Source organism: Fusarium keratoplasticum, chromosome 1 (genome assembly GCF_025433545.1).
Source record: "Fusarium keratoplasticum isolate Fu6.1 chromosome 1, whole genome shotgun sequence".
Classification (NCBI taxonomy): Eukaryota; Fungi; Ascomycota; class Sordariomycetes; order Hypocreales; family Nectriaceae; genus Fusarium; species Fusarium keratoplasticum.
In genome coordinates, this window is record NC_070529.1 from 269179 (window position 1) to 282091 (window position 12913).

At 50.6% G+C, this 12913-nt stretch overlaps 4 protein-coding genes across 4 annotated transcripts; 2 read left to right on the forward strand and 2 right to left on the reverse strand.

Annotated features, from left to right (window-relative positions):
• Positions 1-840: 840 nt before the first annotated feature.
• NCS57_00008200 (uncharacterized protein) lies at positions 841-1605 on the forward strand (the record flags this gene model as incomplete). The annotated part of the gene is made up of 1 exon (XM_053050174.1): positions 841-1605. The coding sequence occupies one exon, from the start codon at positions 841-843 to the stop codon at positions 1603-1605; it is 765 nt and encodes a 254-aa protein (XP_052918689.1).
• Positions 1606-4127: 2522 nt separating this feature from the next.
• On the forward strand, positions 4128-6620 carry NCS57_00008300 (HET domain-containing protein; the record flags this gene model as incomplete). The annotated part of the gene is made up of 2 exons (XM_053050175.1): positions 4128-4615; positions 5138-6620. The coding sequence occupies 2 exons, from the start codon at positions 4128-4130 to the stop codon at positions 6618-6620; spliced, it is 1971 nt and encodes a 656-aa protein (XP_052918690.1).
• Positions 6621-9200: 2580 nt separating this feature from the next.
• Positions 9201-9821, reverse strand: NCS57_00008400 (uncharacterized protein; the record flags this gene model as incomplete). The annotated part of the gene is made up of 1 exon (XM_053050176.1): positions 9201-9821. Exon 1 carries the CDS (start codon positions 9810-9812, stop codon positions 9201-9203), a length of 612 nt encoding a protein of 203 aa, XP_052918691.1. The 5' UTR covers positions 9813-9821.
• A 242-nt stretch (positions 9822-10063) lies between these two features.
• NCS57_00008500 (Delta 8-(E)-sphingolipid desaturase) lies at positions 10064-12002 on the reverse strand (the record flags this gene model as incomplete). Its single annotated transcript, XM_053050177.1, has 4 exons — positions 10064-10816; positions 10867-11031; positions 11083-11653; positions 11824-12002. 4 exons carry the CDS (start codon positions 12000-12002, stop codon positions 10064-10066), a joined length of 1668 nt encoding a protein of 555 aa, XP_052918692.1.
• Between the last annotated feature and the right edge of the window lie 911 nt (positions 12003-12913).

A 12913-nucleotide genomic window follows, 5' to 3' on the forward strand; every position in this document is an offset into this window, starting at 1 on the left:
AGGGAGCGAGCTAGAGCCATGCTACAAGGATCAAGACCCTCGTTGATGGGACCAGTTGTTTCAATTTCAAACCGGATTAAGATTGTCCCAAACTTTCAAGCAGTTCATGGCATGATTTGGGATTTGTAGGTTGTCTCATCGCCTCTCCCTATACTCCGAGTTTTTCTAAGACTCAAGATTATAAAATTAAGATCATCGATAAAGCCTTTAGAGTATAATTAATGTATATTATATTTTTATTTACCTATTTTACTCCACACTCTTTTCTGTGGCCCGATCATATTCTCATTACGTTCAGTAAAGGCCCCAGAACAATTTGTGGGAAGCAGAATTTTAGTCCAGTGATGCTCCTTTGTCTAGATCATGGTGGTTTATGGCATCGGATTTTAATGCCGTCATAGACTGATAACTGTGTCTGTTGCTGTTGTGGTTGATGGCCTCTTTAGCGTCGTGATTGATGAGAATAATAATAGAACATTTCTTTGACTACTCAGAACAATGTCATGCTCAAAGAATTAAGGAGACACACCCCTAGCCCAAGATAGAAACCTTGAGCCAAAAGGGAAGATGCTGGTGTTCATTCCTCATACCAGTTCTGTTAGTAGGTTTACTTTTCCGGCGACGACAAAGAAAGGGCTACGGCATTTCCGACAAAGACCATCTGCAACGACCCAACCAGGGCTGCCAGTTCACCGAGTTTAGAGATATCTTATGTAGATAAAAAGCGCACCGCGATTCCCAGTTTCTCTACTAAACCATCGCCATTGAACAAAAAACTCGTGGCAATCACAGCAATTACAGCAAAGACAACAATACAGCACTTCCCAGGACCAAATTACTATGTCAACTCAACAGCTCTCAGAGCCGACTGGGCTCGCCAACCTCCCCTGCGAGATCCACCTGGAGATATTCTCATACCTCTGCCCAATGGGAGGAGCTCATGGCCTTGTCACTGCATGCAAAAGGCTCTACAACAACTTGATCATCGAGTTCTACAAGGAGTCCGGCCCGCAGCTCAACTGGCTTCCTCTTCTCGTCGCCATCAGCCAAGGCAACATCGACATCCTCGATAAGTGCCTAAAGGCTGGGGCGCCGCTCAACCACCGCTGGCCGTATCTGGGCGAATTTGGAAGGGCAAACGATCCTAAATTTTTCCGATGTTGCCAACCCCTTTACTTGGCGACATGGTATGGCCAGGACGATGTCCTGAGATGGCTGGTTGATAGAGGAGCTGTCGCTACGGATGAAGAGAGGCCTCATTTCATCGAGTCCATAACAGCCGACCACCTCGTTTCCGATGTGACGACTGCTGAAGGGAGATGGAAGCCTGTCATGTATCAACAAGAGGCTTGCCAGCAGGAAACTCATTCACCCAAGCCTTCCCCTCATTTCGTCTGGCATAGTTCTGAGCTGAGGCTCACGGATATCTTTTCAAGGCTACTACGCCTCTACAAGACCCAATGCGTGGATCCCTTCTCCAGTTACCGGTACTGGAACAGAGATTATACTCAAAGCGGAAGTCGAATCTACTTGGACAACTGGATAGATTGGATCTGGCGTGACATGCTCCTCTCCGCATCAGACCCGGTTCCCATTCTAGAGTGAGCCGTTGTTATGGGTGAGGACGATAAGGGTAGCCTCTTCAGGGGGGCATGGATGAGACCAGCTTCAGTTACGGAACGTATCCGATTCGAGTTTTCTGCCGACATGTTTGGGCAGAAGTCATTGCTCAACTCTGTCGCACCACTTAGCGATCATCCTTTCCCCAAACGCGTCTCTCTCAGGGCCCCCGAAGTGTTCAACCACCTTCTCAACTCCGATACCAATGCTGACATCATTTTTGGCGCCTATTGCCCCATCCTGAGCTACCTCTTGCGTTTCGAATCGAGTCGTCTAAGCGTCTTTCCGACCTTGGAGCTCTATCCACTGATCACGGACAAAACCAGGGCATTGTTCTGTCTCTCACCGATTGTTGACAGGATTCATGAAATGGTCCCCGATCTGAACGATTGGGAGACCAACGTGACCAAGATGGTGCTTAAGGCGCGCGACTCTGGGGTTCCCCTAACTCATGTGAGAGACATCTTTTGTGATGGTCATAAGTTTGATAGAACATGTGAGCTTCCAGTTTATCAAGTCATTTTGTCAACATTTGGCGCGATTCAGGAGGGAAAGCTTTGACCTCTTCCTGGTGGAATGCCTCCTAGCTTTCCAAGTTGAAACCTGTCATGAGCAATTCAAGCGCACAGCCAACTTATGCCTCCAAACGGACCGCAAGCTGTCTGCTTGTCATTAGCAGGGTTATGATTAGCATACAATGCGAGATATCTATGGCAAAGCCGAGAGCAAGAGGGGTCTTTGGGCGGTGCTAGGTAAACGAGAACCCAGGTGTGGTATATAAGGTGCCCTAGCTGCAAAGCGAGGGACTTGGTCTTTTGCTTGCGACACTAGGATATGTATAAGAAGTATAGAGAGACTTGGAGAAGAGAAGGGAAAGAATTAATAGACTTTTGAACTTATCGTTGATAACGGGTAAGAGGGGCGACTAATAATGTTTGAGGAATGGTAAAGGTAGAAGTTATTTAGTATCTTGCCAGCTACGTTGCATCTACTAACCGCCAACATGGTTTACAACTTGCACCTGGCTTTCTCCATCGCACCATGCTTGTTGTACGAAGCTGGCACATGCAGCCTTTTATGCATCCTCGGAACATATCGGCAGGCAGCCAACTCACGTCTCAGTTCAAAGTTCCTGGTTCATTGACATATTAGTTCCCCGGTATTTGTTTTACCTTTCCAGATACACTCACTTGGCTTGCCCACTGATACCCTTGGGAACAGTACAAAGCATGGTTTGTGGTCTTTGCTCGCGCTATCCCCATGTTGACCTGTCGCCTCTCATGTACATTGCTTCTACCATAGCTCAAAGGTAGACCGCTCACTCATCTTTCCCAGGCTAACACACATTCTCAGAGAACAATCCGAATTGAGGGGGCCTTCTCCCCATCTCGCCGCTTGGATGGCCCGGATCCGCTCCTTCGTGAGCTGCAACTCCGATGTTCTTGGCGCTCTAAAAGACTCGAAATCCAACACTATGACAGTATGTCGGTTCCGCCATCATGTTTATGGGCAGCTTTCAAGCAATGACTTGAGAGATTGGGCCTTTCCCGATCATGCTCGAAAATACTGGAGAGAGTGAAAGCGGGCATGTTGCAAGTTTATCCTTGAGCAATTGCAATCGGCTAGGTGCCTTGCTCTCAGCGGCTCACCTTGGAATATCTAAATATATGAGCACGCAGTCTTTTTTCTCAGTTCTAGAGTAAAGCATACATAGTCATAATATCAGGATTCTTTCCCAGACGATTTCTCAAAGTGCCAAGGCCTACTTGAGCGATATATAATAATTTACTTGGAGGTCTTTCGGGAGCTTCCATATCAACCACACCCATCAGTACATGCACAGTCGACCCGTTCACGCCCCGTTGGAATGAGCTTAACTTGAGAGTCTATTTTTCCCCCTTAGTCCATGTTGTATATTAGTTCCAACTTCATGCCTCTTGTGTCTCGTAGCTAACTCATTGTCACGTAGCTCGCCTTCTTCATGGCCTTTGTTCCAATCAAACACCCCAGAGAGGGCCGTGGCTCGCACATGCAGCTCACATCAACGTGAGAGGGCCGGACTCTGATCAGGGCTGGCCCCTGTATCTTTGATCTGTCGCGGGGATGCATGGCACACAACACGATCCTCTAAGGCCCGAAACTGGCTTGAGCCAAATGGCTCTTGATTCTTTCATGTCTCAGCCAGCCAAGGCATTTTTCGCCCCGACTCCGCCCCGAATGGCTGGCTGTGTGGCTGAGCGGCTGATTGTTGCGGGGGATAAATAGGACCATGTGCTCGCTGGAGTAATTTCTTCCTCCATGCCTTTGGACGACAGCCTGCGGACTCGTTTGATAAAAATCACCTCCCTTTTTATCGTTCCAAGTATCCTCCTCGCGTTGCCAGTCCTCTCATCTTTACTATCTATACTGTAATAGGCCACACTATCCTCTTCTTCTATTATTCCGCGTCTTTTTCTTCTGCCCTATACTTTTAGAGACCACCTGTGGTTAAAGCCTGGGCAGTGGCCATGGCCATGCAGTCAATCGACCTTGACCTCTATCAAATCGCCGTGATCTTGCCCCTCAAAAGGGACTATGAGACAGCTGCCAGATGCCTCGACCAAGTCTTCCTCCGATCCTCTCTTCAGTCCACCGGTGCAGAGTATACCCTCGGTAGAGTAGGGCTTCACCATGTCGTCCTAGTCACCGGGCTCGACAACACCAGTGCCGCAGATTCTGTGGCAGTCGTGTATCCCGATTTGCTTGAAGCATTTTCGTCCATCCGGGTCGGCTTCTTGGTTGGAGTTGATGCCATCGCGCCGTATGATGGATGCGCAAAGGCTGGTGATGTTGTGGTCGGATTACCTCAGAGTCATGAATCTGGAATCGCGCACTGCGACCTTGGCAAGTCTCGGGATCAAAAGCGCCTCTGCATCACTGGCAATTGGGGCAAGCCCCCCGGCTTCGTTCAATCAGCCGTCGACCACACACTGTCATACCGATGCCTTCCTACATGGTATGAATATCTTGACAAACACTCATCCACAATTGCGTGTCCGGATGAATCTTCCTCGGACGACCCGGCTGGGAATCAGAGGGGATTGGAGGAAGTCGCTCCTAGTCTGAATTCCCCACCACGGTTCAACTTGGCAAAGTGGGCGCCAAATGTGATCAAGGGGAGGATTGGGTCCTCAAACCAACTCCTGAGCGGCTCGGAGCTTTTCCACAATCCAGCAGACGACGATGGGGTTCTGTGTTTCGAGACAGCGGCAGCAAAACTCAAAGGACCGCTACCTTTACTTGTCGTTTGCGGCGTTGGTGAGGCCGATACCCCGTCTTTGCCAAGGGAACACGCTATAAATGCCAGCAAGGTTGCCTCTCTGTACACAATGTTCCTCGCACGTCATCTCAACACTCTACAGCTGACCAGGAGGCATCGTCTCGGTAATATATATCACCATCAACCTTTTTGTTTGGAACGCGCTGCCTTTCGCCTTCTTCGCCTTGAGCGGGGTACCTCTCTCCCAATACAATGCAGCATCTTCGAGGCGTATTTGGATCAACCCGATACTCTCATTGACTACGAGGCCTTTTCTTATGCTTGGGGGAACAACGAGAAATCTGAAGCCGTCATTGTTGATAAACGAGTCCTGCCTGTCACCGAGAACCTGCATATGGCGCTTCAGCATCTACGGCAAGAGGACATAGACAGAATACTCTGGGTGGATGCCGTATGCATTGACCAAAGCAACGTCGCAGAGCGCGGTCACCAAGTCACATACATGGGTAGTATCTATGAGAGGGCAAACAATGTCATCGTCTGGCTAGGCTCAGCCAGTGAGGATGCTGGCTTGCTGATATCAGCTCTCAACATGCTCCAGCACCAAACCTCCTCGCAAGCTTTCCGGACAGCAAAACGCACAGATGCTGACTGGAGGTATGTATGGGACAAGCTTCAGGAGAAGCCCTCTCCTAGTCAAAGGGTTCGTCACCTCAACTCTGGACTTCAAGAGTTGACTGGAAAGTCTTGGTTCACCAGGGTGTGGATTTTGCAAGAAGTGGCGAAAGCGAGACGGGCACAAATCCATTGCACCGCAGGAATCGTCGACACAAAACTCTTCGCCCTTGCACCATGGCTTCTAAGAACCCACGTCCCGCCACAGTCTCAAGCCATCCTCGACATCATGCCTGGCCCATCGAGGCAATCATCGTGGTGGAGTAAGGAACGACCACTCCAGGAATTGTTATGGAAATTCCGGGAATGTGAGGCTACTGACCCCAGGGATCGAGTCTATGCTCTACTGGGGATTTCTTCCATTGCGGATGAATCGATCAAGCCTGACTACAGCAAAAGCGAGCGTCAAGTCTTACGGGACGTGTGTGATCACCTCTTCGGCGGCTTGGAAGCGCCCGTCGATCTATCCCTCATCTACAGCATTGCGCAGTTACAGACAGAGCTTGGCATCTTGTCAGTAGCAGTCCTAGAACCAAGGACAGCGAGGTGGATATCGCCTGGTAAGCTTAGACGCTCCTTGAATGGCCGAGGGCATGTCAGATGGGCCGAAGGGATTCGAAAACTCGCTCGAGAGGGCCTGGGAAGATCATCTTTGGCTTTTCTCCTTACGAGGTTGGATGATTCGCCTAATGTTGCTCCCAGACTTCTCCACGAAGGTGTCCCTCTAAGAAAGGATACCTTGGCTACTCTGTTGGATCCTAAACTTGAAACGGACTGGGGGGGCATGGCGAGGACAAGCCTGATTGCAATCCGAGTTGGAAAAGACACTCTGCATCTCCTATTTGAACATCACGGCCCTGGATCTTCAATTTGTCGCTCTATCCTCAATGAGGCAATTCTCGCCGGAGAAGAGACCTTCTCCTTCAGCATCAGCAGTTTCAACCCTGCACCCGAGCGATTGAAAAAGTTCCTCTACAGCTCAATCCCGGATACTGAAACCCTGGAAGAGCTTCCCATCTCAAATGTTGAAACCCTGCCTGAGAAGCTTCTGGCGTCATGTTTTTGACCTGACCCCAGATGTCCGGGCATCTAACGAGCCTCTCTTCAGACAGAAATGAGCAAGCTGTAAAACAGGAGGGCTATTTTGAGACAGGCAACATTCTCTTGGACTCAGATGGCGAGGGAAGCTCATGGATATTGGACCCCTAAATCGGTCGATGATGCAGACTCGCTTGTCATATTTTGTTTTTGGAGTTGTATCAGTGAAGGAGTAGATATAGGGTGATCGAACTAGTCAACGAGAACCTAGCTAGACATGAAGCGCGAACTTGTCGTGTAGCGTTCCGTTTAACGCAAAAAATTACCTGTGAAGTCACATTGTCATCTCCTGGGGTGTACTCTCTACCTATGAGGGGAGAAATAATGAGATAAAAAGGAAAATAAAGCCGCCTGAACGAGTGCCAGGAGTCCTCCCCCGATTCATCATGTACTTGTTATGCTCATCACCCATATTATAAGTTCTTGCCTCATAGATAGTTACCGACAAAGGCCTGGCTCAGAGGGTCAGTATTCTTGAAAAGGACCGCGGGCAGGTCATCGATCTCGGCTTCATCCCGGCTGGCGCTGTGAAAGACGAGAATCTCGAATGCATCTTGAGGTCTGATGTCACGTCCGTTGAGATGCTCGGCTCCAGCAGCTAACTGAACCGTTCCGCATGGCGCGCAGGTGTCCAGCTTTCGAGACATCACCCTCGAAGATGACGATGCGGTATGGACCAGTACTCGGGCACGATTTCTCAAAGTCGACCGCTTTCCCGTATAGGTGCCTCTCTACTATCTGTGAAGGCAGATGTCGACTAACGGTGATACCAGGCTCCGGAGGCGATGAGGAGTCCAGCCTTGTGCTGGTTGGCGACAATAGAAGACCCTCCTACAGAGCCGTTCGAGTTCCTTCAATTGAGGAGATTGCTCGCATGTTCCTCCGCTGTGACAGAGCCTTATGAAAGGGCATGAGCTGCCTAGCCGTCAATCCGTACTCTCCGCCCTGCATCTTGTGGCTGTCCGGGGGAGAGGTCCCGCCGATAGCATGGGCGATTCAGATACCAAAAGTCCGGTTAAAAGTCCTCGCATCATATGAAAACACATTATTTACTGCCATGTCTACTAAATTTCATCCCAATCCTCGCTCGGGATGGGTGCACATGCAACGCGTCGCCAGCGAGAAGCACGCGAACGCCTCAAGGCCGAGCCGGAGACGCGACAATGAGTTCCGAACACGCCACCTCAATCAACACGGTGAAGTCTGGTCTGGCAGGTACACATGATCTTCTTCAATAAATGAATACGGCGTCGCCTCTGACCTATCAGCAATGGAGGGGAGCGATGCCCAACAACCCGTCCAGCCTTAACACGAATCCTGCTGCAGACCTAACCTTGATGATTGCCAACTGAGGGCGAATATCCGCTGTCAAGTTATCAGCATTTGGCGCGTACGTTTAATTTGCAAATAGTGGTCTAAGCATGTGTGCACTTTGACAGGCGAAGCCAAAGAGTTAGGATACATATTGAATAGGTATACGCAAAAGTCCATAAACAGATTTTTCGCCCATTAGGTACTGAGGCGTGTTCTCTCCAGAGGGGAATGGTTTATTGAAGGGCCTGGGTGCATTTACAGGAAGGACCCCCTCGCCTTCATGTGTACTTGCCTCGGTATAACCATCATCCCTCTCATTGTAAGACCTAGGTCGAGGCCCGTAGATGTGGTAAACCATCTTCGTCAACGTTATTTCAGCCATCACAGCCATCATCAGTTTCATCACAGCACCACGGTAGCTACCATTTTTGACTATTCACACTTAAAATCATCACTCAAAATGACCAATGACGGGCGTCACTTGACAGCGATGGGATTGCCAAGCCAAATGCCTCTCCCTGAAGAGCCGTCATTCACCGCAAGCATCTGGGCAGAGGAAATAGTCAACCTGACGATAAACATTCTCCCCCAAACCACCCAGCAGCAGTACGCCGCCCGGAGATCTGCAATGGGCCATGGCCCACAGGGCTGGGGTGCCGATAACTTCCCCATGGACGTAGCCGCAGAGCTGCTCAGTGAACGATTCCATGTTTAGACCTCAGCGGTGAACTTGGCTGATGGAGAATTTCGGGGTATATTGCAATCAATTTTCCCTGTGGTACCAAGTCATTATGGCACTTTATATCCATGGCTAGCCGCCCGCCTTGGAAGATTGCAACTGGAGCTGGCTGATGTTCGCCGTCTTCTTGAACTTACAGAAGACCTCACTTTATCAAACATGATGTAAGGAAGTCAATATTTACGCAAAGAACCATCGACTGACCATTAGCTAGGCAAGTAAAAGGAAGAAATCAGATGCTCACAGACCTCCCATGCGTATCAGTCTATACAGAGTCGTCGCCGCCATGAACGGTACGCTCGCCGAGCCACATGAGACACGGATGGGGAAGTTATCAGCTAATGGGCGGAAATTTTGTTTACCGACGAGGTACATATACCTATTCAATACCTATTCAATATGCAGCCTAACTCTTTGGCTTCGCCTGTCAAAGTGCACACATGCTTAGACCACCATTTACAAATTAAACGTACGCGCCAAGTCATCTCTCGTCCCTCAACCAGGCGCATAAAACTTAGTCGTTCGTTCAACTCTCCCCTTCACAATCTCCGGGTCCTCCCCTCCGAGCACGGCAGCCTCTCCCCAAGCCTCGCTGCACTTGGCCAAGTAGGTCTTTGTCTCGTCCTGAACAAACCACTCCGGTCCGACCTTGACGCCCTTGAGATGATACGCCAGTCCAGCAAACGACATCTCCCAACCGACACCTCCTGCTCCAGCGCCATACTCTTCCCAATGCTTGTTGACGGGCGCTGTGTGCGATAGCTTGAGGCGAGACTGGGCTTCGTTGACTTCACTGATCCAGACCTCGACCCAGCTGGTGCTGCCACCAAACTCCCAAGAGACACGAAATTTGGAGGGCGGGTCACACTTCTCGATGGTTCCGCTAGCGTTGTTCTCGACCTGGAAGCGACCGTTGACAGAGAGGTCGCCCGATACGGGAGAGAAGAACTGCTTGATCTTGTCTGGCTTCGTGCAGGTTTCCCACAGAGTCGGCACATCGATGTCGAAGGATTGGCTGATGGTGATGATGCGACCTTCGTCTCCAGATTCGAGAGTGTTCTGTTCGACGGTTCTCGAGACAGCTGCTAATAGCTGATTGAGGTCCATGGTGATGTTGATGTTTGTTTTGAAGCGATTCACGGTGATTCACGATGGTGATGTTTTTGAAGGAGGCATGATGCGGGGCAGCGTGAAGAATAGTGAACACACTTCTTATACGACTAGGCAAAGTGGCTGAAACACCCTAAACATCATTACCAAGTATAAGTGATGCATAAAACACCTCGAAAGAAAACACGCTTCAATTCTAACAAAACAAATCTATGTATCTAGGTCTAGTAGTCTATACCCTCAAACGCTCAATGCAACCCGCTCTCCCCAGTCTCAGCCATGTGCTTCTGACACTTGAGCATAATGTTGAGCTGATCGCTCACATCCTGGAGCCGGCCCAGGACCTTTTGGTTGCCATCCGTAAAACTGAGGATCGAGTACGGAACACCCGTGTCGTCGCAGAACTCGCGGATCATGAACTGCACCTTGCGGAGGTTGTGTCGAGGCACGCGGGGGAAAAGATGGTGGACGGCTTGGAATTGGAGACCGCCGTGGATGAAGTCGAGCCAGGCTGGGCAATCGACGTCCATGGTTGTTCGGAGTTGGCGCTGGGCGAATGATTCACTCTCGCCAAGGTCGATTGTCGACATTCCCCAGTGAGATAGGGTGATTTGCACATGCAGAGGCATGGTAACGATGTGCGAGACGAGAACAAAGATGACGCGGGTAGTCCAGTCAGGAAGTGCACGCCAGAGGAGACAGTATCCGAACAAGAACCAGTAGCACGCCATGAAAGTGATCTCGGTAGGTCGAATCCACCAGGCCCTGCTCTTGCCGAGGGAAGATGACTTTTCCGACAGGACGTGCAGCCACGAGAGGAGGTACAGGTTGAAGCGGGCGATGCCCATGATGGGATAATAAGTGAAACGTTGGTAGGGAACGAGAAAGTCGGCAGCGGCATCCCAGACAAAGGTAAAGTTGTAGTAAGTCGAGCGAAGAGACTTGAAGAAAGATGGGCAAGTAGCAAAAAGAGGGACGTTTTGGATATCGGGATCGTGTTCCTGTCCATGTCAGTATACGTTGAGCTTCAATGGTGTTGATGTTGACTTACAGGCTGGTTGGTGACAAGGTGGTGAACATTGTGACTGCTCTTCCACCATCCGATAGAAAGACCACAGCAGAAATCGGCAATAAACATGCCAATAAGAGTGTCCGTCACAAAGTTGGAAGTAATAGCCAGATGGCCAGCGTCGTGGGCAGTAAACATGATTTGGTGCTGCAACAGTCAGTAAGCCAGACCACACAGGTCAAGACAGCGACCACATACCCAGAACAAGCCAAGAAACACGGCCGACGTGATGTACCATTGGTGATAAAACGTCACGGCAAACAGTGCGAACAAGGTCGTGTACCGACACATCTCCTTGCCGTACTCAATGTACGGGCAGTTGTAGAGCCCCTCATCGTGGATCCTCTGGTGAAGGCGCTGATACTTGCGAGCGATATCCCTCTGAACCTCAGGGTTAACAGAAGGATACGTAGCAGAATCCCGCTCAATCTCGCGGGAAATAGCAGCATTGGCCACCCTCAGTGTAGCAGAGTGCTTAATAGCCTTGGCCGAAGGCTTCCGGGCCATCCGGTGGTGAAGCCCACAGTCCTTGTGCACAGCATCGTCACCACAGCTGCAAATCGACGACGCAGAGCTCACGCTGTCGTCCACACTCTCGTCCGTATCCGAAGCACCGCTGCATGACGCAACGCTCGAGTCTGACAGCAGCTGGTCTGCCTCTCTGCGAAAGATGCCGCCTCTTATTGGTGGTGTGCGGTTGACCCAAGACCCTTGCTTCCGGCCGATCCGATAGGGCCTCATGGACCTTAGAGTCGCTTCCGAGTGATAACTATTCCGGAAATCGTTAGGAATCTTAGAATAGAATGTCTCCCCGCATAGGGAAATAAAAATAACGTGTTTTGTCCCAGGTTTTCGGAAACGATTGCAACAGTCCAATCAGGTGTTGTCCGTTTCAACCTTAACCTTCAGCCTCACAACACCGGGTTTATTACAACGTACGCTTTGATCTCGTCCGTGGCATCTCTCCCCACCATGTGAAGAATAGCCAGTCTTCCTCCGGGGTGTTTGTCCATCCAGCCGTCAAGCTTCAAGACCATATCCTCGTATATGACAATAGTGTGTCCGTCGGCGATCATGCCCTCGACCTTCCGGGCGGTCAAGATCTGGTCGCGACCCATTTTTGCTGACTATATCGTCGCAGTTCGACTCGTGTTTCGCAGGTAATATTCGACCGAAGGAATGAATTCGATTGTAATGTAATTCGGAAAAAAGGTCGATGTCGAAAAGAAAGGGGACAAAGGAGTGTCTTGTCTAGGTCGCACAAGCTGAGCACAGATCGGGACAGAGCTCACCAGAACCACGACACCAAGAAGTAGCTGGCCCTCCCACGATATGTATTCCTCTTTCTCTGAGCCATTTGCCCCCGTCCAGGGGTGACTTAGTGTGCCATGGCTCAAGAACGGCGCAGCTCGCGACCAAGTCGAACCCCCAAGCCAATCGACTCTACGCCTCGAACGATGGCGCGTCACGTCTCGACTTTGCCCACCGCCGGGGGGTAAATCTCTTTCAGGGAGATGAGCATCGTCGTGTCCCTCCCGTCCTGCCCCTTTCCCGAAGGAGAAGGAGCATGAGGGCGTACAGCTAGCAAAAAAGACCGACGGACCCTCGTTTAGAGACAGGCTGGGGCAAAGCAGGCTACGCCCAGACCACACTCAATTGGTAGAGGGACAGCAGAGAATTGGCTCCACGTGGAGAAGGCAGACAGGACCCTGAAACGAGACGGCGGGTGGATTGCCTCCAGCAGGTCTAGACCGGCAGTGGCTTGTGGATGGGCTGCGAGTCTATCGACGAGACGGAGAGCTAGGGCTAGCCATCCGAGGCGCGTCGTTGGCTAACAGTAGCAGCCAAGACTGTCCCCAGACGGCGCAGTGGAAGGGGGGTTTCTAGAAGGAGAGCTTAAAGCGACATGACTCTGTGTGTGTGTGTCCTCTCGCCCTCTGTCTGTCATTGTGTCTTTTCTCAGTGTTCATGGGCGATTCAGCTGTGGATCAGAGTCTAGTCTCACTAAGCGGCGAAGCTCACTCGCCAA